The sequence below is a fragment of the Drosophila persimilis genome, unplaced genomic scaffold (assembly GCF_003286085.1).
Source record: "Drosophila persimilis strain 14011-0111.01,24,50 unplaced genomic scaffold, DperRS2 tig00000124-arrow-pilon, whole genome shotgun sequence".
NCBI classification, from domain to species: domain Eukaryota; kingdom Metazoa; phylum Arthropoda; class Insecta; order Diptera; family Drosophilidae; genus Drosophila; species Drosophila persimilis.
Genome location: NW_020825294.1, coordinates 9372919 through 9398373, shown reverse-complemented (window position 1 = coordinate 9398373; position 25455 = coordinate 9372919). Strand labels below are relative to the sequence as shown.

The 25455-nt window shown below is 42.2% G+C and overlaps 3 protein-coding genes across 4 annotated transcripts in view; 2 read left to right on the top strand and 1 right to left on the bottom strand.

Moving 5' to 3' along the window:
- Window positions 1-5121, bottom strand: part of LOC6596551 (cell adhesion molecule 2) — a 40124-nt gene extending 35003 nt beyond the window's left edge. Inside the window, exon 1 of one of the 2 annotated variants that reach the window (XM_002021652.2) lies at window positions 4933-5121. The gene's annotated coding sequence lies outside the window, so the exon portion shown is untranslated. Of the gene's footprint in view, window positions 1-4770; window positions 4882-4932 lie in introns of those variants that run through there. The other variant, XM_026987804.1, reaches the window with a different exon arrangement.
- Window positions 5122-8978: 3857 nt separating this feature from the next.
- Window positions 8979-9769, top strand: LOC6596550 (GTP-binding nuclear protein Ran). The gene has a single exon (XM_002021651.2). The coding sequence runs from the start codon at window positions 9056-9058 to the stop codon at window positions 9710-9712; it is 657 nt and encodes a 218-aa protein (XP_002021687.1). The 5' UTR covers window positions 8979-9055; the 3' UTR covers window positions 9713-9769.
- Window positions 9770-21990: 12221 nt separating this feature from the next.
- LOC6596549 (60 kDa heat shock protein homolog 2, mitochondrial) lies at window positions 21991-24321 on the top strand. Its single transcript, XM_026987805.1, has one exon. The coding sequence runs from the start codon at window positions 22008-22010 to the stop codon at window positions 23739-23741; it is 1734 nt and encodes a 577-aa protein (XP_026843606.1). The 5' UTR covers window positions 21991-22007; the 3' UTR covers window positions 23742-24321.
- Window positions 24322-25455: the final 1134 nt, after the last annotated feature.

The following is a 25455-nucleotide window of genomic DNA, read 5'->3' as shown; positions in this document are numbered from 1 at the left end:
TTGCTTGACATCCAGTGTCCTATTTTAATCCAAAAAACATCCGCAAAAATTAATTCGAAAACATGATTTAATGGCCGCCAGATTTCTCCCAGTGCATGGTAGGTAGGGTGGGGTGGCTGTTTTGTGTTTGCAGCAGTTTCTGCATTTTTCTTAACGGGTAACTTTAATATAAATGCGGGCACTGTCAGCGGGGACGGGGCTGTAGAGGGGGTGGAGAGGGGGTACGACAGCAGAATGAAAATGCATAAATGCATAAAAAATTGGCCAGCTTACAAGCAGCTTTACATATGCAATGCGGGTCGGGTCGGACGTTGGTGGTGGGGCAGTGCCGGGTGCCGGTTTCTGTGGGGTGTGCGGGGTGTGCAGGGGTGCATGTGTGTGTCAACAATGTTGCGAGCAGAAATTTTTCCGACACGTGTTTGCTTTCCCCATGTGCTTCCGTTTCCTGTTCAAGGCAAGTGCCTATCCTTTCCCACCCCACCCCACCACAAAACCCCCCTTTTGTGACCATTGATGTGACTTTTGGTCATTTGGCAAACCTTCTGCGGGGCATTAAAGAGTATGCTAAAAATTCAATTAATATTCGCGAAAAATTATAATTTCCCCATCAGCTCTGGAAAAGTGAAAAACTAACCGAATCACCGCAGGTGCGAGCAACCGTCGCCGCCCCCATTCCCGCCCCCGTTCTATTTGTTTTTATGATAGAAATGCAAAACTCACGCGAAACATTTTCGCCTCTGCCCGAAAGTATGCAATGAAAATGTTTGCATCTACCTCACGCATTGCCAGCGTCAGTGTGTGTGTGTGCGCCAGTGTGAGTGTTTTTGTGGGGCGGTTGGTCATGCATTTCCGGTTTTAATGATTATAACACAATCAAGTGCATATTGCCTAATTAGCGAATCCCCAGTGCCAGCGCCAGTGCCAGCGCCAGTGCCAGTGCCAGCGCCACTGCCAGTCACCAGCACCGGGATGGTATTCCGTCCAAGCCGCATATAAACTGCATAAAATATTCCCCCGCATACGCTGCGGGCGTTTTGTGTGTATGTATGTTTGTGTGTGAGTTTGCTTGGATATATGTGTGTGTGCGTATGTATTTTCGCATATTTTATGTCGCTTATTGGAAAGCACCAGCCACCAGCGAGAGCTGCTGCTGCATTCAATAGTTGCAGCAAAAATATCATGTTTTTCCTCTACTTTTATGTTCGCTCACACATACACATACACATACATCGTTCGCTTGTATGTGTGTGGGGCTGGTGTAATTGTGTGGTTGACTGCCAGTTTTATTTGATAGTTTTTCAACCCCAAAAATGCTCGCCCCACCTATTCATTAGCGCTGGCTAAACACAGTGATGCACATATGTTCAGACACAACACCAGCCAAATTGTAGTTTATGGCCACTTTTGACAACACCGTGCTACGAGAAACAACACCTGTTTTGTCGAAAAGTTTGATTTTTTTAAACGTTTTCTGTATTTGGAGTCAGGCCTTTGATAATTTCAGACCAATAATGTACTGAAGAATATGCTAATTATATTTTAAGCATTGAAAACATTCCCTTATTATATCTCTCTTGATTACTTGCTTGTACAAATTATGTTGCACAGTGTGGTGCAAGTGTTTCCATGGGGATGCAAGCAAACTATTTCAACCAAATAATCATAAGAACTAAAGCTGGGACCTGCGCTTAGGCATTGATCCCTCACTGCAGTCCTCCACAGGCAAAACTATCTGTACATCCTATAGAAACCACAGAGAAAACTACACAAAAACTGAACACAGACCAACAAAATACGAGTATAATGAGAAAGTTTTGCTGGAGTATTTTGTTATTCAAGAGGAAGTTTCTGGAGGAAGCTAAATAATTGAAGAGACAACACGGACAAAGGTCAGTGTGTGTGTGTGTCTCGGAGGCAGGGATGATGCGAGTATAATTGATTCCATGGTGTGTTAGTTCTCCTTCAGGATGTGGGGAAGCTTTTCCTCCGCCAGTTACAAGCATCCACTTCTCCAAGATGGTAACCTGGCTAAAGGCCTACGTAGTGGCCATGTGTTGCAGCCCGCAGATGCGGAACACTGCCATCGATATGGCTGTAGTTTGCGATCCGAAAAATAGCATCTATCATGTAAGCTGTATAACACACAACAGGTGCTTCTGTCCGAAGCATGATTATATTGAGAGCTCTACAGTGAAAATAGAAGATAACATCGAGAGCTCTACACTGGAGATTGAAGATATCAATAGCACAACGTCACTCCCAGACACTGCTTAATCTTTGTTTCCAGAAAACATCCATTAGTTTCAGATTAAGAAATACAAACCATTCTGAAACCCTAACAAATTTGCATAACTTTTGCCATTTGCGGGGGCAAAAATATATTTTGCAGGAGAACCACACAAGTTCGACAAAGGATTTGTGCACTTTGCTTTCTATTTTGTGTTTCCAACTTGGGCTTGACCTTTAGAATTCAATACGCAACAACAAACACCCAAAGATTATTAGTTCTAGATACTTTTTTAGAGCCCTTTAATATTGAGAAATAAAATATTCTTAAATTGATTCGCATTCCGGATTTCGGGCAGAAAAAATTTCAGAAGTATTTTTAGTATTTGTAGTTATTATTTAATATATAAGGTTTAGTATTATTTGGTAGTTTTTTAATATTTTTAATTTTAATTTCATAAGTTTTCAGTATTTTTAGTAGTATTTTCTATTATTTTCAGTCTGTTCCAGTTTTTATTTTCTATTTTTTTTCCGGCTTCCAATATAAACCATTCCCAAGATTTTCTTAAGTGTGCTTTCCCTTTTCTAACCCCTTTCTGCAACTCAAAGCCCACCTTTAACCTTTTAAAACCATAAATACCATTAATTCTCTTTTACTCTTTGAGACCTAATCCCCACATGTTTTATCTCCTGTTGCCGTTGTTGTTCTGCGGCTGCTCCCCGCATGCCACATGCCGCCGTTTGCTGCTTTTAATTGCAATAATTAAATGTCAAATTAAATCCTAAATTCTGCGGTTTAATTAATTCAATTGGCGTGACAGTCAAAGTGAAGTTTGAAATACAAAAAAAAAACACAGCCCGCAATTGCATAACGAATCCAGGGCTCAAATGAATGCCGTTGCAATGCTCCAAGTGCCACAAGGTATGCTGTGATTGTTTGGTTTGCTTTTTTATACCCGATACTCAAAATGAGTATTGGGGTATATTAGATTTGTGGTAAAAGTGGATGTGTGTAACGTCCAGAAGGAATCGTTTCCGACCCCATAAAGTATATATATTCTTGATCAGCATCAATAGCCGAGTCGATTGAGCCATGTCTGTCTGTCCGTCTGTCCGTCTGTCCGTCCGTCCGTCTGTCCGTCTGTCCGTCTGTCCGTCTGTCCGTCTGTCCGTCCCCTTCAGCGCCTAATGCTCAAAGACTATAAGAGCTAGAGCAACGATGTTTTGGATCCAGACTTCTGTGATATGTCACTGCTCCAAAAATATTTCAAAACTTTGCCCCGCCCACTTCCGCCCCCACAAAGGGCGAAAATCTGTGGCATCCACAATTTTGACGATACGAGAAAACTAAAAACGCAGAATCGTAGAAGATGACTATATCTTCTAGAGTGCAAAATCTGAACCAGATCGTATAATTATTACAGCCAGAATCACGAAAACAATTTCACTCTTTCTCGCTCTGTCTCACTCTAACACACAGGTTTCATGGTCGGTTTTGCCAATTGCAAAATATGAGTTCAAGGATCTCAGAACCTATAAAAGCCAGAGCAACCAAATTTGGTATCCACACTCCTGTGATATCGGACCTTGACCGTTTCCTGTCCAAATTTCGCCACAGGTAATAACCATATCTATCAGGTTGCTGAATCTGGATCAGATCAGATCATTTTCATAGCCAAAAGGAGCAAATCAATTTGCACTGGCTACGCAGCGCCCGACGTCACGCTCAGACTGATTTTCTGTCTCTCTCGCACGCACTCTTTGTCGTGTCGTTAAATATTAGCGGCGTCTGCCGGAGGAGAGCCATACTGACTTAGTATCGGGTATAACCGTAGAGTTGCGGTGTCCGCAGCAACTCACAACGTTCCCCCTCGTTTTTTTTTGGTTTTTGTTGGTTTTGTTCTGGGGGAAAGTACTGTCAGCCCTATAATGAGCCACGCTCGACTGGAGCCACCACCACCGCCCCAAAATGCAATCAGCATGGGGAAAGCGACTGGAGCACGACTGGAGCTTGAGCTGGAGCTCCAACTGCCGTTGCCATTGCAGCTGCAAGGGTAAACAGCCATGGAGCGCTAAGTTTTCCACAGCAAAAAAATACAAGGGGAAAAGCGAGAGTTGGCTTGGAAAAAGCACCAGAGAATGGAGCACAAAGGAGCAGCGGGGACTCGGCACAATTTGCGTTAAGCGTTCTGTGAAAAATGAGGTACGAAATTGAGGCTGGCACTGGACTGCCTTCAAACTGGGATTTAAGTTTTATTTGAGTTGGTATTCATAGTCAAAGTTCACTAAGACGCACCACGACTGGGAAGCCCCATACGAGGGATTGGTGGAGATGTGGCAGAGAGAGGAGAGGAGACACTCCTGCACTGAAGAACTTCCTTCAAAAAGTTGATCACAGCCGAAATGTTGACATAAGGGAGTTGGTCGCCTAAATGAAATGATTGAAGCAGTATACATATATTGAAAGTAGATTGAAAGGCAGTGAAGACAACTCTCACTGCACAGTTTCTATATTTTCGTTCTGGCTCCAGGGACTATACCCACTTGAGGACTTAAGAGTTGTGAGAGATCCAAGGCAAGATAGTTTTCACTCTGCAGACATCAAAGATGGAGTTTAAAGAGAAATCACCAGATATCACCGGCTGTTCCACTGAATTGTCACTGTATTTATTTGTTCTTTTACGAGGGCTATATCTTCTTACGTACGAGCTGCAATATGTTGTTGCATGCTTTTCAAGAACACTGACTGTTAAATGTTTTCCGACACCATTAACACGCGGAACAGCGGCACTTTGTATTGAAATTGAATCCCAGCGACACTCGAGCGCGTACTTCCTCCCACAGTAGACACCGATGAATTATCACGAAGCGCACACGCGTTCTTCTTCGTTTAACTGTTGCGAGCAGCAGAACGTCCGTCAGCGTTGCGTGCTAAAATCATACTAACTAATTTACTTAGCAGCACGCACTGATTACACAAAGTCATCGTTGGGGCGCCCATAATCGTGGCTCGGCTGCTGGCAGGACCGAAGACCGTGTCGGTCGGAAACCGAAGAGAGCCACGAAGTTGGCTTCAAACATTGGAGTCGCACGAGGCGAAAGAAGACGAAGCATGCGTTTTTGCACGAAGCTTAACAGCAAAGAGAGTACAGATACGCCACTCGAAGAGAGCTTAACAGTGGCTTGAATGCCTGTAAGAGATTAACAGTGGGTCGAACAGTAACACTTGTCTGTTAGATGGGGGAATCGCAATGAACTGCGGGCGAACCACATGTTATTGCATGGAGGCAGGCACTTACTTGTACTATTACTAAGAAGGGGTGAACTATATCTAAGGAAGGGGCTAAGGAGGCACTAAATTAATATTTAGCTGCATTTTAAAATAAATAACAGCTTGACTACTAAGCAATCAACAAACAAAACCAGCAATCTTTGTAGATGGTAAGCCTAGTGTTTATGGATATCCTTTAAAAAGCAAAGTTTAATCGATAATGATTTATAGATGTACTAATTTATCGATTTATATGCAAAAAAATTACATCTGAAATTTCGACCAGAGAGCATTCAATCATTTATGGTGCCACACACAAACACACACACACACACACACAGAACTCTTATGGCCTCTCATCAGTGCCGAAATCAAACATTATTTATGCAAATTACAAGCCATTATTATTAAAGCCAGCAACAGCAACAACAATAGCCACAACAACAGCGGCAGTAATAGCAACAAGGACTAGAAGTGTCCACCAACCCAGCAATCATATCCGTCATGGTAGTACCGGGAATAAAAGAGAGGATGTGGCTGATATAGACGAGGGGGTCGAGGACGGAGACGGACTGCCAATACTTTGGGGAACCAATTTGGCAGCCGGCATAAATAAATTTTTACTTAATGTAGGTCAGTAATGTTACACACACTCTCTCGCTCGCTCGCGCTCCCTCTCTGTTGCTGTCTCTTTGGTACTTGTTTCGCTCTCTTGGCCCCGGCGATTGCTCTTTAGCGGTCCACTCTCTTAAGTCGCCCAGCCATAAAATATGGTACAAAAGTTGCTGCTTTCCCTACGAGTGTTTTGAGTGTTCGAGTGTATGTGTGTGCGTGCCCTCTAAGGACTCTACTTGCATAATGCAAACAGCCAATGATATCTCCATGAATTCCACCGAAATCTCATTATTCATGCAAATTATTCACTCAAATGACACACAAAACGACCATGAAAAACGTTAATTCTATCAGAATCCTGACCAAAGCCGTTTCAAGCATTCAATGAGGACTTTCTTTGAGGTTTAAATCTAAGGGATAATGATGTGGGTGCGTTGTTTATATGGCAAAGAATATCATAGCCGTGGTTTCCCAATATTTGATGCATTTTCAGAAGACTCTAGCAGCTTGATTACCTTGAAATTATAATTTACACCACAAATTCAAACCCAAACGAATTCATTTAGTTCCGCATCAAAGTTTCGATGTGGAAGCCATCCCTTCGAACACTTGTTGTTTGCTTCTGGCTGGACCAAGCTGCTGAGATGGATTTCCTTTACCTTTTTGTCTTGCTTTATTTTGGATATTTCGTGGTGCTCATCTCGGGCAATGCACATAACGGTATGCCTCAAAGCAACGTGCAACACCATGTCCGGCATATGCCATCGCATCATAAGCCGCATCATTCCAATCACTTATCGAACCATTCTCCCCATGATCCCCCACACTTTCGTGGACAAAACTAGGGAATAATCACGGCGGAGGACAGGGGAGATTCCCGAAAAATCTCGTATCGAAATGTACAATTTGTTTTGGAAATAATCAAATACATATTTTGCTTTCCATTGTTTTATTCGATTAGAAAAGAAATATCCAGGAGATCTTAGCATTCCGATATCCGAATACTTTTGTAAATTGCTTCGAAAAGGTCTTCGCTTAATCAAGATTTAAACGACTCTGGGCCTTGGTGAAACTTTCAAGTATGATTCCTATCACCAATCAACCAGGCAACCATCTGGAAATGAACAAAAACTTGACTACAAGTGAGAAATACATAGAAGGCGCTAGATAGAGAGAGATGTGGATGTGGGGATATCCATCCACAAAGTCCGGTTGCTGCTGCATTTGCCTGTGTGTGTGTGTGTGTGTGTGTGTGTGTGTGTGTGTGTGTGTGTGGCTACATAAATAAAAGACGAAACCGAGACACACTCAGGCCCCCGCACTTTGCTACCAATGGATTTCACTGCGTAAGTTGGCAGCCTTCCCACCTCCACCTCCACCTCCTCCTTTTACGCCCCGAAAAGAACCCAAACACACATCTCCTTGTAACGCATCCTGCAACGCAAGTTCGGTCCAAAATTTATGTACAAACTCACTTAGGCAAGAATGTTTATGCGTTTTGTACGTGTTGGTTGGTCTGTCTGTCGCTCATGTCCTCCTCCAGTACTTCTATATCCCCCAACCACCGACCAGCAACCCCCAACCGCTCCAAAACATGTCGTTTATTTTGTCATTTTGTACGCTCTCTTTTTTTGGTAAATTTTTAAATGCTTAGCTCTCCTGGGAGAAAAGTGTAATGAAATTTCTCCGCACTAATGACTTAAATGCATAGGAATTTATTCAGCATTTGAGAGCTACTAATTGCCATTGCATTTGATGAAGTTTCGAAAGAATTAGATGAACAAGTTGGGGCCAGGGAATGGCGAATTTCTAGCATGGAGCCTAAAAATATTTTCTTTCATTTTGGAGGAGCCTTTAAATGTCTCAAGTTGTCGGAAGTTCATTCTTTTAGTGGCGAAAAAACTGGAAGTGGAAGTGGAAATGTTGCATAGCTGAGAGGGAGATTGCCAAGTGAAATCCTGTCATGCTTTGACAACTTTTCCGCTTTTCCTTTCCGCACAGAACAGCTTATTCCCTTGATCACTTACTGTCTCTCAACTGTCTCAACTGGCGGCCCTTTGGGCCTCTCAGGCGAGAGGGCCAATTATCTGGTGGCACCTTCAATCCCACTTCAGATGTGGCAGATATTTACATATAATTAGCGCCCACCCAAACCGAAATGGCAGACTACAGTAGGAGCGACGTTCTCTCTATTTGCCCAACGCTTTTCTTCTCTTTTTTTCGAGCATTTCTTTTGCAGTTTTTCCTACTTTGCATCGCCCCTAAAACTTTGACAATGAAGTTGCAATGATGACGATGCCAAAAAAATAGGAGGCAAGGCAATATCGTTGGCATGCAGAAAAAGTTTTCGCCTAGAGATGGAAGAAGCATCGAGGCGCCAACTTAATAAGGCCACCAAAAGCGCCGTGCCGCGCCGCTCGCTTTGGGGGAAGGCAGAGTGGCAACAAAGGGAAAGTGTGGCACCCGATTAAAGGGGGAAAATTATTCCCTTTTTTGATGCAACATTGCACTCTCAATTGCTAAAGTTCTACCATCTTCAATCCATCAGAAAATTGCACGGTTTTGCAGCGGCAGTGCGGCGTATGCGTAATGTGGCACACACAAGCTCTCCTCTTTGGCAACGTTAATTGGCAAGAGTCAGGACTCATCAAAATGATGACCAAAGCGATGCCGCGTCCACAACAGCAGCCGCCCCCATAGAAGAATCTCAGTCTCAAACAACAACGTTGATGCCCTGCTGCTGCTGCTGATGATGCTGTTGTTTTCCGTCAAACCAATTATGCGCTGAAGACCAGAGAAGAGTTGGGGTATGCCGACAGAATCATACATCGAAGAGCCCCTTTGAAGGCTTGTCCTAGCTCTGCGTCAAATACTACTCAAAAAATCTACAAGCCAAATACAACTTCTCTACAATATTTCTGCTACCTTGATAATCCTCAAACAATGTTCAAGGACACATTTAAGTTGGTCCTCGTGGGCGATGGTCAAACGGGCAAAACCTCATTGATAAGACGCCATCTCAAGGGCACTTTTGATGAGTTCTATAGGCCCACCGTAGGACACGAGGTTAAGGATCTAGAGTTCCAGACAAAACGAGGACCTGTCTGCTTCAGTGTTTGGGACACTGCTGGACAGGATAAGTACGCGGGCCTTCGCGACATATACTACACTGGCAGCCACTGTGCCATCATTATGTTCGATGTGACCTCACCCTCGAGCTACAGCAGGGTTGCCTACTGGCATCGCGAAATATTGGCCACCTGCGGCCGCATACCCATTGTTCTGTGCGGCAACAAGGCAGAGATCATCAAGGATCGCAAGGTGTTCAAAGGCCATAAAGTTCACCATTGGGAGTTTCAGTACTTTGATATTTCGGTGAAGAACAACTACTGCTGCGAGGAGCCTTTTCTCAGTCTCTTCTATCAGCTGATTGGCGAGCGTTTCAAATATTGTGCCATAGTGCGTCCGCACCTCACGATGATACAGGAGGTGGAAAACGAAGATAAAGAAGATCTTGAGATGGAGATCGAACATAAAGATGATCTTGAAATGGAGATCGAAGAGGAAGCTCAACAGGCGTTACCATTGGTGGATTTTTAACCTAAAAAAACATTAATTTTGAAGTTGAGTTCTAAATTTTAATAGTTCCTATGAATAAACATTAAACTAAAGAATTTACGTGATAAAATTATGAACAAACTGCAACCCTTTCAATGGTTGAACAATGGTACCCGACTGACTCATAATCCATAGGCACATTCCATATCCATAGTACCAATCAGCACTTTCGGATGAGCGGAGTATTAAATAAATGGCTCGTACTCGAATGCGCGAAGAAGAATCGAAGCTGATGTAAATGCGTAATGGACAATCAGTATTTGTGGTCGAATGATTGACTCCATTTTGCTATAAGTTAATAATCTATTAAGTTGATAACTGAATGAAGAGCTAAAAGATAATATATATGTATACCAGTCTCCTGTGTCCAGTATCCTCTTTTGAGCCTAACGAGCCACTGCAAAAATTTCATTGATTGTTGGCGACTTGTATGCGGCACGATTGAGTTGCAATTGATGGGCATTCCACTTGCAACATGACGAATAAATATTGCTACTGGACTCTCCCCGAAAGCCGCAAATGTTATCACAATTTTATGGGAGTTGAAAAATTAAATTTCACGCCACACTGCCTGCAAATTGTGTGCGTCTGCTGCTTTAACTCTTCCATATGCATATTTTTATGGCCCAACTCTCGCGGGACGCTGGCTAACCAGCCAAAAGCAAATTGTTGTCAGCTGTGTGTTTGTTCTAGTTTTCAGCTGCAGAATAGCTGCAAAAAGAGCGCACCAATACGCTCCAAAATATTTGCTTAATGGCATTTTATACTGCGATATTTATCCATATATCAAAATGTATGGCTGCCATGGATAACGCTTTATCCTCTACGAATGTCTCCTATTGTTTATGTTTTTTCGCACGCCGAGTGTCATTTAAGTGCATTAATCCGTGAAGAAAAATAAGATTTTGCCTATTTCTAGTTATCTGGATATGGGAAAATGTTTTTAAGAAGAGTTCAAAGTTTATACACTGTTCTGGTAGAGAAGTAGAGGCAGTATGAAGCGTTTTAAACACAGATATCTGTATTTAGTCATTATTCTGTACTATTCAAAGACTTACAGATATGTATTAGAGCCCTGCATTTGTTCGGTCAGTTAGAATCAGCGTCCCAGATCTCTTATTCCATAAAAACGCTTGCTCAAAACGGACTGAATGAAGCAGGTATTGCCATTTAACTATCTTGGGCCGAAAATTTCGGATTTTTGTACTCGCTCACTCTTCATTGGATTTTCTGGTAGAAACGGCGAGTGAACAACACACAAGAAAGGAAAGGAAAATCTTCAATTAAGCCTAAAACTATAAAATATGTGGTATTTCAGAAAGAAAAGACTCTTGAACAGTGTAAATATCTAGCGGAATGTCTTTTATCGTTCGAATGTATTACCAAACAATTGGAAAATAATTTCTCAGTAGAGGCTGACTCCTGTTTCTCTTACTCTTTTTGTACATCTATACGACTAAGCACTACAGGAATGATTTTTCATATTCATAGAACTTATTAGATTTTCCTTAATATTTATTTAAGATTCATTAAATTGTCATCCAATTGTTCGTTAATCAATTTTCAATTATGATTTCTCGTCTAAAATCTGGCAACAAGTGAAAAACGAAGCAAAATACTCAACACCTAAAGTGAGATATCCTGCTCCTGAGCCAAGTCCCCCTCTCTTTTGCCACCCTGACAACTGTTGTCGTTAAGTAAATATGTTTTTGTTTTTCCATTGCTATTTATATTTATTTTACGATTAAGACCAAGCGAAACAGATTTGTTGACGCCATCAAGAAGGAGGCTGACTGCCTACACGGCCGTAACATTAAATGAAAATTAATTGTAATGACATGAGGCCAAGACTTCGTTTATTACGGAGCGGAGCTGCTGCCATAAAAGCCACAAACATAAAAGCTGGAAGGAAGCACTTGAAACGGAAGGAAGGAATGGGAACGTGAATGTGAATGACTGTGTGCGCGAGAACCTGAATCAATCAATCAATTCAGGTTTTATATGATTCTATAGCCATAAAAACGCTACTGGTAAAAGTCAATCAAAAACAATAAATCCGTTGAGAGAAAAAATATTACTTTTTCACACTAGAATGAGGTTACGGTGGAATAAAAACCTGCAAATAAATTGTGTAACGAAAATTGCCACAAATTGCGAGGCAAGCAAGTCGTTTTACCCACGAAATGAAACCAATTAAATTGCACTACATATATGTACTATTTTAAGGGAAATTCTTTTATAATAGCATTTTTACCCATGAGAAACGGGAGGAACGGAAGAAGGCTCCCCCTCTCTGAGAAACGTGTACAAAATGTCTGTCTACGGGAGAAACGTGCTGTCAATAAAAGATTTGCATCGACATAGACATCGGCAGATGCCAGAAGGGTTTTCGTTGCATCCAGAGAGAGAGAGAGAGAGAGCTAGAGAGGTAGTAGGAATTTATTTTTGTTGCAACATTTTGCAAGCATTTACCGAACGTGATTTGAGTTACTTATCGAACATAAATCTTCCTTTTCCAAGCACTCACTCACCTTTCACCCCTCCTCATACCCCGACCGGAGTACTCTTACGGTATGTACATATAATGTGTGCTAAAGGTGCACACACAAAACGCACATCCTTTGCGAGTCCTTGTTTGGCTTAGGTGTGCAACACATGTATTTTTTCCGTGCCAGCAGCAGCATTTCAGGTCGAGCCTCTCGCTTATTGCTTCCATATAAGGTCCACTGGATAGGATATTTGCATGGCATGCAAAATGAAGGATTCTTTCTGTTGCCGAAAATGAAATTCATGCTTAAATTGGGAAATATTCGAAGCTTTTTCGACAACCAAAAAACAAGAAACAGTTCATTCGTAAATTACATTCTCGTAAACGAAACGGATGAAAACCATACACTAAAGTCATATGAATAGCCTGCATAAAATCTTTTGGTTTTGAGAGGGTATCAGATTTCTTGTGTATTTTCTTAGAGCGACCTGGAGCTTGAACAAATTTCTGATTAAATATTGTTTCATATTTAATTTTATTATGAATTCAGTTTTTGCTTCAGTTTCCTATATCCACAGATCAGCTACTCACATTTTCCCGCCTAGAGAGAGAGAAGAACTCCGACTATGACTACACCTTCTCCGGCATCTGGTAGACCTCAATTCTTGCTATGCTCAAGAAAAGGGAATAAACAGCGTCTCAATCATACTTGAGACAATCATACTTCTGTAACTTAATTTAAGTCAAAAGTGTTTTAGAATGTTAAGAAATGGATAATACTAAAAGATCGGCTCTAACTTATGCGGGGAACATCGAAAGCCACTTCTTCAGAGGATTGGATGCGAACTGCAATGTTATAGCCTCAAGTGGAGAACTTGGAAAGAAACAAGCCAAATGCCCAATACAATGAGTTGAACATCGAAAGTGAATGAATAGCAAGAACCAGACACTTACCACCTACGACAGACTGGAGACTATGCAGCAAGAATATTGTACCCGAAAGCCTGTGTGTACATTTTTGTTTGAAATGGTTGCTTAACATTTTTTACTAATTTTAATAACAGGAACAGGAAAGAAACCTGAGCTGGAACCTGTTGGCGCCGGGAGGCTCTTCCTTTAAAAACAATGCAAATTATTGTTCGTCCTAAGAGATTTTCGCACATAAACGAATCAAATGAATCAAATACTCTCTCAAAGTTTAGGTCACGGAAGCAAGGAAAGGAAAAATAGCTTTTAAGGAGGAATTAGAGAAATCAGGATATTTTCTTAAAACATTATACGTTTCTCATAAATATCCACCCGACTTAAGGTCAGTAAGCTCAGAGGAACCCTCATTGAAAAAGCATTCCATAAAAGCAACATTCTGTACAAAAAAAGAGATTAATACTTGACTTTTTCTAGTCCATAAATGACCCAAATTCAAAGCAATTAAATTCGATTTATGCTGCCAAATCAAATGACAATCTTCTCTAGTTACGTATGATTTTATGTTGTTAAAATGTCAGACACATTTTTCATGATTTTTGTAGAGCAGCAATCTTTGCCTGAAATTTCATACAAACTAAAAAGCATTTCTCGTTTGATTTAGTATGTGAAAAAGTGTTATTGTGTTCGGAGTGAAATTTGATAATCGTTCGTCAAAGGGAATAAACTGAAAAATTTGTGACGATTAACAAACAAAACAAAAGTAAGTCAAAGTGAGAATAAAGTGCCAAGAGAAATGTATCAATGCAAAAACTTTTATTTTTTTTTTATTCGAAAATCCCTTAAGTACGAAGGCAACCCATTTGACTATGGTTCTCCAATTTAATATCAGACACATTGATTGAAGTCTCGACATTTGCAATTGCTGGTGCATTTTATTGACTTTCATTCCAGCTCCTCCAATCCTCGATTCGGGGTGTATCCACCCATTTCAGTGCCTTCCATCAATGTTAATTGCCTCGGCGTTCCACTCGATTTTCTGTGCGTGTGTTTTCGCTTTTAAATTGCCCTGGAAATCGGTTGTGCCCCCGAAAAATCATTGAATGCAGCCAAATTTTTACTGCAATTGAATCAACACCCACAACAGAGACTACTCGATTTACCCCCGCTGTTGTTCTCTCTGATCCTTTTTCATTTAATGGCAGCCAAGAGTCAAATTGAATTTTATTCCCCAGAACCCATAACTATTACCCGTCGACCCAACGATAGACCCCCACAGCCATAAACAGACAGAGCCAGAGCCAGAGCCATAAGCAGACCCATCAATGGGCCCCCAATTCAACCCAGAAAAAAACCCCATCCCCTCGACCATCTATCAATTCAATGCTGACCCAAACAGTTTTTCAAATTGCCAGGCCTTCAATTAGCTGCATAAAGTTCAAGTTTCATTTTCAATTTATGCATTTTCATATTGCAAAAAATATAGCATATAAAAAAGAGGCTAGAAAAAACAAGCGAGGCTAAAAAAAAGGGTGGAAAATCGCTGGGGGAGAGAGAGAGAAAAATTATTCATAATCGTTGGAATGGCTTCCGAGTTCTGCACAGTGCCAACTGTTTGGCAGTTGGCCAATGGATTATTGAATAGAAAGGAACCGTAAAACGGCTTAAGCGAAGAGCAAAGAAGCCCCCGGGGGATGGCAAAGAGGCTGAACTTGTTGCCATTTGCAGTCAAATATCTGCTGGTGATTACACTGGGAAAAACATCCACCGGGATTATAGCTAAGGAAAGAATCATCAGGAGAAATGCACATCAAACGGGGATATCGTTCATACCAAAGACTATAAAATACCAAGATATGATCAGGAACAAAATACCATTCTCTATTGGTCTATCCTTCGGCTACTCGGCCTTGGGCACTCGTCGGCTAGTTTCGGTCCCCTTAATCCAATAACAAAATACACAGCCTGTTATGGAATTTATTCCTGATTCAGCATTGTTGTATTTTATAATCGTAGATAGTATTCAATGCAGTTATTTGGTGGAAAACTAATATTTCTATGGAAAATACTTATCATATTATTCCCCCTTTTCTACCGCTTTAGTTTTGCTTTCCGCACCAATAAATGAAAAAATTTCCTCCTCAGTGTACTTCATAATTATCAATGTCTTTTTGGCCCACAAAAGGCATTTCATGCCTCGCCTTGTGTTGCCACACACAAAAGAAATGAAAGAAAGAATGCAAGAGAGTGTGGTGCAAGGCGGAGAAGTGGCAACAACAATTGCAATTGTTTCAATTATGTCGGACAACTTCTCGACTTTATATACCCCCATACATATACAATATATATATAGAGTGCAGTGCAGCTGGCAAAGTGCATATTGCCACTGCCAGCAGTTTGCAATTATGTCAGGATACGGCAAGGACACCAAACCACATCACTCCTTTTGCAGAGACACACATTTCTGCTCTGAAGAGCCCACATCTTTACTCTGAAGAGCCAGGAGCCAGAGCCACATCACAGTCACAGGAGCCACAGACACATCCACATCCACATCCCAGTCACAGGAGCCAGAGCCAGAGCCAGAGCCAGCGCCACAACCCAGTCACAGGACTCAGAGTTATATCCCAGTGGCAGGACAGCAGCCAGAGCCACACATCCCAGACTCCATTCAGACCAAAAGCCGAATTACTCTTAATGCCGTCGCTCTTTTCTTTGTTTTCGTTGTTTTCTCACATTTTCGCACATCTCCCTCTTGCTACCTCTTGCTACCTCCTGCTGCCCCTCTTCTCTCTGGCTTATTGTGTCTCCGAATACTCGTATAACTTGTATATTTGCGTATTATAATTTGCATAAATTTGCTACTCCAAGAGGGCCGCAAGAAGATGACAGGGCGGTAAGAGGTGGCGGCTCACAAAACAATTTAATAACCAACAGATACAAGTGACAAAATGAATTATGTTGTTATTCGAGACACACTCGAGAGGGGGATGGAGAGATAGACAGAGAGAGCACCTACTTGGGAGGCAAGACTCTTTTTCAAGTGTGGCATGAAGAATGCAGTAAGCGCTGTGGGATTTGTGGTATGTGCGAGTGGAAGTGGGTAGAGGTTTGTTGTGTCTGCATTTGAGGAGAGTATGCCAGAGGGATTTGAATTAGGAAAGGCAGGGATATGACTTGAATTTGGACGGGTTTTAAAAGCAGGAACTATTCTTAGAGTACAGAAAATGTGGGACGGCAGGATTAAAAAATGAGGTATAAATTCGAGTCAGAACTCGCTAAATAAATTAAATTAAATAAATTTCTATAGCTTATGTCCTAAAAGTCTTTTAATTCCATTATTTTATCTATTTTAAAATAGAGTAACGCTCCCCAAGGAGAATCCTTTAGTGGTACCAACAAAGCCCCTCCAAAGTCTTGCCACGTCGATGACGTCTACAATTGTAAGAGCAGAAAATGTTGAAGAAAGACAGAGAAAAATGGGGTTTACCAGGAGGGGAGAGGAGAGAAGAGGAGGTTCGGTTTGTGCAATGACAAGTTGTTGTGATTTAATGTACATATTGGCAGGACCTTCTCTCGTGTCCTTCTCTCTCTGTGAAGCATCGCAATATATATAACCCATATTGCTTTTCCCAGGTTTTCCATCTTTTCCCCCCACCCGTCATGGCTGTCGCTGACGGATATATTAAAGCTTCGATTATGCCATCATCAGGAGGAGAAGGACCAGGACAACAGGCGGGGAGGACCCTCTGTGTGTTTGCTCATGTGTCTGTCTGTCTGTCTGTCGTGTCTGTTCGGGGGAGAGGGTACAGGCATTGAGGCAGACAACAAATTGTTAGACGCTACAATGAACATTCGATGCGATTGATTGAAAAGTCATCTCGGGAAAGAGGAGATAAAATGCCGTTGGTTTATGCTGTTATCACGATGAAAGGGATCTTTTATGCTCAGGTCTCCCGCCCCGCCCCTCCGCCCTTTATTGTGTGTCAACAAGTTTGGAGGACAAACAATTTAAATTACAAAGCAAACTCAATAAAAATGTTAAAAACTTTTTCGGCCAACACAAGAGAGAGAGAGAGATATTGTTTAGTTTTTTTTTGTTTTGTATTTTGTTGTAGAGGTCCTTGACATGCATAAGTTATGGCCAAGGCGAAAAAGGATACACAGGATGAGGAAGAGCACACAAAGTTTTATAAGAAAAACAAATCGCATCGCTTATTTATAAGCCTGTAAACAGATTTTATGAGCCAAAAGCCTGGCTGGAGCCCCTTCTCCCAAAAAAACAAAGTCCGAAAAGGCGGAGGAAGGAAGTTACAGGAAGAAAGTTGCAATCGCTTCGATCGATTTTTTGGGGGAACAGGAGTCCAGATCCGCTCTATATATCCGCCCCCCTGCCCCACCATATATCCCCCATTTTGGCCAGTTTTCAATTTATTAAAATGACCGTCAAAAATCGTTCTTCTCGGTGCAAGGAAAAAAAGTTTTGTGCGCTTAACCTAAAACACTTTTTGGACACTTCCCACTTCGTTTTTCCTTTCGTTTTTTTGTGTGTTTTTTTTTTTTGGCCATTTGGCGGGAAAGCGTTGACTGGGTTAAGGCGAAAACTTTTGGCTTGGACAAAAGTTTCTCGTCTCTTGTTTTAGGGGAAGGGGAGTGCGAGTATGTGGCTGGGCTTATGATTGCCTTCGGAACGCATCCCCCCGCCCGGTAGTTGTTTTTTCAGACAGCAGCATAATTTTTGATTGGGTAACTTTTTGTCGAGAGTTGATATCCTTTTTCGGTTCATTTCTTATGCGGAAAAATCCCTCACACGTGGGGTGGGTGGCGCAGTGTGACCTTTTCCACCTGACTTCCGGCGCGGAAAATGCGTTAAAGTTGGTTGAACTAGGGGCGAAGTGAAACTGGGGGAGGGGAGGGTGGACTTGGACTGAATAAGTTACTGGGAGGAGGCCTAACCTAAATACCGGAAATGCCCCTTATAATGCGCTTCCGGCTCATGTGAGGGGTCGGCGCAGTCCGTGCCCAGACAGCGCGCTGGACACACTGGGGGGACACACACCACAGTCGCAGCCACAGCCCCACGGCCTCACGGGCAAGCCGTTTTGGCTAATCAAAATGTGCAGCCAACTGCAAAGGGCAATGCGGGCAGAGGGGGAAATGGGGCGTACAGAGGAGTTTTTTGACCGCAGCAAGCCCACACATCCTTGCAACTTTAGTTGCAGCACACGTTCACGCTTTTGAGCTCCATTCAAGTTTGCCGAATATTAAGTTTTTACCGAAAGTTACTAAATCATTGAGAAAAGTTGGAGGTACTTTTAAATTAGAGCTGGAAAAACGTTTAGCCATTACAAAAAACTTTAGACTTGCTTTGGTTCTATTATATTTATTCTTTTGGAAGAACAAAACATTTTTCTGTTAAACTGATTTTGACCTCAACAAAGCACTAAAATGTTGGTTACTTTCTATATCAAATATTAATATTTATATTTGCTTCTATAAAATCTCTCATAGGCACAATGCATCTACAAAAATGCTGCAGGCTTTCAGGTTCACTGAGACTTCTCCAATCCGTTCTAAGTGATGGTCTTTACATGGGAAAAAAGCTTTAATAATTTCCAGATTTAGTCATCTCTATATATAAGGAAATATTACTTCAGAAAACAGGGAAAAGCCAGCATTTTTACCTCCTTGTGGTTTCAAAGTTTCAAAATTCTTTTTAGGATTCCTGACTTAATGAGAAATAAATGCACTGGAAGGGACATTCCTATTAGAATAGCTTTCTTTTACCATTGAAATATTAATTGATCAATCGAATCAATGCAGTTCATATCGAACCAGAAAATACAGTACCATAAAAGAGTTACTTACTAAAAGCAATTACAACATACAATATATACAATATGCAATCTAAAAATACAAACAATTACCATTTAATGCATAATAAGCTCTGGTTGAAATCTTTAATTTTTGTAATTGTAATTTTCTTAATTTTAAAAAGAAATGTACTGATCAATATTTCTTATGTTTATCAATCAAATATCGAACCAATTGAATGTAATAATAGTATTAAGTGCTTTTAAGTGTTGGGATAAAGCATGAAATAAATTAAAATAGAAATAAATGTTATCTTGATCGGTATGACCCATGATCTGATTATGATATAATAACTATAACTAACATAGAAAAAATTATTATAATATCTTAATAACCTTATTTATAAAATTTTACTATGAAAAAGTCTCCTGTAAATTGTTTAATTTTAAGCGCTTCTCTACCTCACAAATCTCCACCCTTTGTTATATTTTTCCCAAAATGTATGCCATTACTAGTATCTCTGATTAAATCTCAATCAGCAAAGGTATTAATTTCTTTCTTCTTGGTGCCTCCCAAAACTGTTGCACTTATGCCGCTTCTCATTGTTTACCTTCTATTTTCTATAATCCCCGCCTATCTATAAATAATCATTTACCCTTTCTTTTCTGGTCTTTTCATTCCATTTTTTCCTGTTCTTTATGGCCCAATCAACTAATCAAAACCTTCTCAGAAAAGCCGCTTATAATTTTCCTTTCAACTTTGGCCCCGGGATTTCGCAGCGAGTTTCACTTTAAGCAAACAAAAGGCCGAGGCAGCATCCTGCAAGCACCAAAAGGCCACAGCACGTATTTTTAATTAAACTTTGTGCCATACCATTAACCCCTTTATACTTTAGGCTCAGACAGAGTGACCCCCTTTTGACCCTTCCCCCCACCACTCTCTCTCTTTCTCTCTCACTCCGACCCGTTGCGTGCCAAGTTTTTGCGGTTAATTATCGATGAGAGAGCGAGCCAGAGAATCGCTCGCATCTGCCAAACGTCCTTGGGGCCCGGCAAGTCGAAAAGTTAAATGAAGTGCAAAGTCGGGCACATTGTTCCCAAAAAAGAGTCCCTATACAAAGGCAAGGGGGAGGGACTGGGGGTCATCAATGGGTTAATAAGCGGCCAGCAGCTGCTTCATCGAAATAATAATGCTGTTGAGTTATTGTTCAACGTGAAATTTATGAGGGTCCTTCAATTCATTATCTTTATAATGCTCGACATAATTTTCCCACCCTCTCTCTCTCTCCCAGTGAGACTTGGATTATCCTGAGGTCGCGGCACGTTTACTTCTACCCAAAAAATCGACCGCGTATTAATTCTTAAAGTCCTTCGTAGAACTTTTCCTCTGATTTATCCGCGAGTGTCATATGTGTGTGCCTAAACTAATACTAATGATTACCGTTTGCCTAATTTATTGGATTTCTTTGGCACGCAATGGCAGACAGAGGAGGTCCTTTCCTTTCCTTTCTCTTTGGCTTGTCCTTTTGTCGGGTCATTTATTAATTGCGGTCTGGGCTGTGCGAATGCGTGTGCTAATCTCTTCATTATGCGATTTCATAATGGATTACATTCAAATAAATGTGTGCCTCATTTGCCACATCTTCTCCTTGGACCCTTCCTTGCGGTAATTTCCTTTAATTTCGTTGCCATTTTCCCCTAATGATGCGTCATGAGTGGCATGGGGTTGGGGTTGGGCGCGCTGGGTTAATAGGTCAGCGCGCGTTCCGTTGTTATATTAATGTCTACTAATTTCGGGCGCTGCCCTTGTAATTGAATCAGATGCATCAGTCGCGTGGTTTATTCGATTTTTGGAGCATTGAAGACTGTATTTTTATGGTAGAAATTAAGCATTAGGAGGTGTAAGAGTTACGGATGATATCTGTAGAGAGGAGCGTACCTGCAAAAGCCCACCGCTAACCCACTCCGAAAGATATATCGCCCTTTCTCAAATCCTTTTCCCTGGGAAGCCCACTTTCTCCGCACATTTACCTGTGCGACAATTTGTAACCCGAAAAGTGAAAACCATTTAAATAGTCGTAAAAATGTGCGACGACAAGCGACGACCGAAATACAATAAAAGCCAAACCTTGGGAATGGGAATCCACATCCTCTGAAGAAACATAAGCTCTTCGCCGGGGTGGAGTGGAGTGCGGGGTATCCTTCGGAAGTATCTCTGGCAGCTGCGCTTACAAGTAAGCGGGAAAATTGAAAACTGTTAAGGGAAAAGCGCACTGGGGATGGGCACCCAGACATTGAGGACAACCAGAACGACAGCGACAAATGGCGCTGGAGCTTGTTCATGAAAATTTAAATTGCAAAATGGCTCCGCCTCCGCCACGAAAAGTGCCTCCCACTTTTGCTAATATTTGTGTTTTAATTACCTGGAAAAGTGTCAGGCCAAGCTCTGGGGCAGAGCCTCTAAAAGCACTGTGTCCTAAGGCTCTGAGGCTCTGGAGGCTGGTGGTCTTAGGCTCTGGTGTCCTTTGGAGTTGTGTGCAAATTTGTCCGCCATGCTGTGACGGCAGTTGCCGCCAGTCAATGATTTGCAAGACATTGTCCTCTTTTAATTATAATAATTGTTAACAAAAAATGCTGCAAGAAAGGGAAAGGAAAAGATTGTGTTACATGGAAAATTCTCTAAAATAAAGTTAAAGCATAATTTTCTTGAGTAAATGTCATTCCCCTGACTCTAAACCCAAACCCTATTTGATCGAATAATATTTCCCATCTACTTCCACAGCTTTTCCTGGGCGAAAATCAAATCGGATAAATAGTAGGCTGCGCCCTGCCTATAATTTGCAGCTCACAAATTTCCTGGCTAGCATTTCTCAGTTCGTTTGTGTTGTTCGAGGCAAAAGCATCTCTTACAAAAATTGTTTTTTCCAAATTTAAAAAAAAAAAATAAAAACATTTCAATTTGAAAAAAGAAAAACAAAAAATAAAAGTGAGTGAAAAATTACCTTTCGGATATAAACAAAAAAAAATTAACTTCCAAACATCCTTTTGGTAGATGGCCATGCTGCGCGCGTTCCATCGTGGGTCAAGGGTCAACCACATATTGGCCGGCTATAGCTATCGTCGCTATGCCAAGGATGTCAAGTTCGGACCCGAGGTCCGCGCCATGATGCTGCAAGGCGTCGATGTCCTGGCCGATGCCGTGGCCGTGACCATGGGCCCCAAGGGACGCAACGTCATCATCGAACAGAGCTGGGGCTCGCCGAAGATCACCAAGGACGGCGTGACTGTGGCCAAGTCCATCTCATTGAAGGACAAGTTCATGAACATTGGCGCCAAGCTGGTCCAGGATGTGGCCAACAACACAAACGAAGAGGCTGGCGATGGCACCACCACCGCCACGGTGCTGGCCCGTGCCATTGCCAAGGAGGGCTTCGAGAAGATCTCGCGTGGCGCCAATCCCGTGGAGATCCGTCGCGGTGTCATGCTAGCCATCGACACCGTCAAGGAGAACCTCAAGAAGATGTCGCGTCCGGTGAACTCCCCCGAGGAGATCTGCCAGGTGGCCACAATCTCGGCAAACGGCGACCAGTCGGTGGGCAATCTCATCAGCGAGGCCATCAAGAAGGTGGGCCGCGACGGAGTCATCACCGTCAAGGATGGCAAGACCCTCAACGACGAACTGGAGGTCATCGAGGGCATGAAGTTCGACCGTGGCTACATATCGCCGTACTTCATCAATTCCTCCAAGGGAGCCAAGGTGGAGTTCCAGGACTCCCTTCTGCTGTTCTGCGAGAAGAAGGTCAAGACCACGCAGAGCATTCTGCCCGCTTTGGAGCTGGCCAATGCTCAGCGCAAGCCTTTGGTCATAATCGCGGAAGATGTGGAGGGCGAGGCCCTCAGCACCATGGTCCTGAATCGCCTCAAGTCCGGTCTTCAGGTCTGCGCCGTCAAGGCCCCCGGTTTCGGGGACAATCGCAAGGAAACAATAGAGGACATGGCCATTGCCACGGGCGGCATCGTCTTCGGCGATGAGGCGAATCTCGTTCGCCTCGAGGATGTCAAGTTGAGCGATTTCGGACGTGTCGGCGAGGTGGTCGTCACCAAGGACGACACCATGCTGCTGAAGGGCTTGGGCCAGCGTCCCTTGATCGATCGCCGCATTGAGAACTTGCGGGAGGCCATCGCGGAGACCAAGTCCTCCTACGAGAAGGAGAAATTCCAGGAGCGCCTGGCCCGTCTCTCGTCGGGCGTGGCCCTGTTGCGTGTCGGCGGCTCTAGCGATGTGGAGGTTAACGAAAAGAAAGACCGCGTTAACGATGCTCTGAACGCCACCCGGGCTGCTGTCGAGGAGGGCATCGTGCCCGGAGGTGGCACCGCTCTCCTACGCTGCATCAGCCGCCTGAACGACGTCAAGGGAGCCAATGAGGACCAAAATATGGGAATCGAAATCATTCGTCGTGCCTTGCGTATGCCGTGCCTCACGATTGCTAAGAATGCTGGCGTCGACGGGGCCATGGTGGTGGCCAAAGTGGAGATCCTCGACGGCGACTATGGCTACGATGCGCTGAAGGGCGAGTACGCCAATATGATCGAGCGTGGCATCATCGATCCCACCAAGGTGGTGCGCACAGCCATCACGGATGCCGCTGGTGTGGCCTCGCTCTTGACTACCGCAGAGGCCGTGGTCACCGAACTGCCCCTCGAAGATGCTGGAGCTGCCGCCATGGGTGGCATGGGTGGCATGGGAGGGATGGGAGGCATGGGAGGCCTCGGTGGCATGATGTAATAGACAAACAAAACACTACAGTACGCAGACGCTACACTACGGGCAGCACACTAAACTACACTACATTTGGTGCTAAACAAGTCTAGAACGTAACTACACTACGCTACAAGAACATCTACTCTATTCCACACAAAATAGTTGTTAAACGGGTTTAGTCGGCAAACATTTACACTGTTATACACAAAACAAATTGCACACTTCAATATTGCATTATTCGTCGTTCTTTCGTGGTATTATATATGGATAATATACATACACACACACGCACACTAAACGTTAGTTAGGCAGACTGTATTTCCTCCCCCTAAAAAACAATACTTACACCAATAACCGGCTGTTCGAAACGCGTGCCAAACAGCTACAACCAATGCTCGGATACACATACATATTACGGCGCAATCACTCCGTGACAATGGTGGTTTCCAATACGATCGACTCTGTTTAGTTTGGAAAGTACAATGCAACTTTAGCTCACATATTACGCAACTAATACACAACTTTAATTTTCAATACGTACACTATCATAAACATTTTGTTCAATTAAATTGTGTTCTTAATAAATGTTTTTACAATGCATGAAATAAAATTTGTTTAAATTGGGAATTATTGCGAAGGTAATGCCTTAACCTTTAATCGATTAACCTTTTCAGAAGTTTATGCATCGATTGTTCGGGTGGGTTCTATTCTCAACATTTTTTCATGCGGAATTTTATAGAAATATGACTTAAAAGTCGTCACTTCAAAAAATCTAAATAATGAAAAAATTGTGAAATGGACTCACTTGAACTGAAAAAAAAATACATTTTAATACAAAGCTTATATGTTTCCAAAATCATGACAAAGTAATCATTACTGATAAATGGAAAATACCAATCAAATCTCTGGCAAAGACAGTACAATTAGTAATATAAAGATGACATTTGTTTTGGTACGCGATAGCTGGATAGCATTTAAACGACTATTTCAAATTTTTTGTGGTACACGATTTTGTGCGGATGGTTTTTAAAAGTGGCTCCAGACTCTTTTACATTTTTTTTAAGCCAGAGTCTGAGATGGATCACGTGGTTTATTAATATTGTTTTTGGTTTGCCGCGTATTTCTTTATTTCTTTATTTACGACAATTTCCCATTCCTTTTTTTCTCACCGCATGTTTCTATACCATATTCAGCCGATAGCTTTCCAAAGCAACACTGAATAATTGACATTTAAAATGAGGTAACAATTATTTTAAGAAAAGAAAAAATAATTCCTGCCCGCCAGATAATAAAATAATGCCGAAATTATATTAATTTATAGCCTAAAATATACCTTTGTTAAGATTTGGTAATTAAGAAAAATTTCCTTAAAAACCCCATCCCCAGTTTATTGGGCACCCAGGAAGGACTAACCCCTACAGGATGCTGCGGAGGAAACCGTGTCCGGATGACCGACTCGACTTATTTGTTAATGTTTCCTTCTCTCCGCTTTTTGGCTTCATTTTTCCTATGTTTTTGCCATTGTTCTGTATCCTGGGGCAGGGGCACACTCCTCGACTTTCTCTGACAGTCTGCTTTGGCCAGGAAAGTGTACTTTTACACATGTCCTTTGTCCGTTGTCCTTTGCTGTGTTGTGTTAACCACTTGTTGTAGTTTTTGCATTGTCCTGTCTCTGTGTTTCCTCCGGGTTCCTTCCGTTTTTCCGTTTGTTGTTTTGCATTTCGCTATGAAATATTAC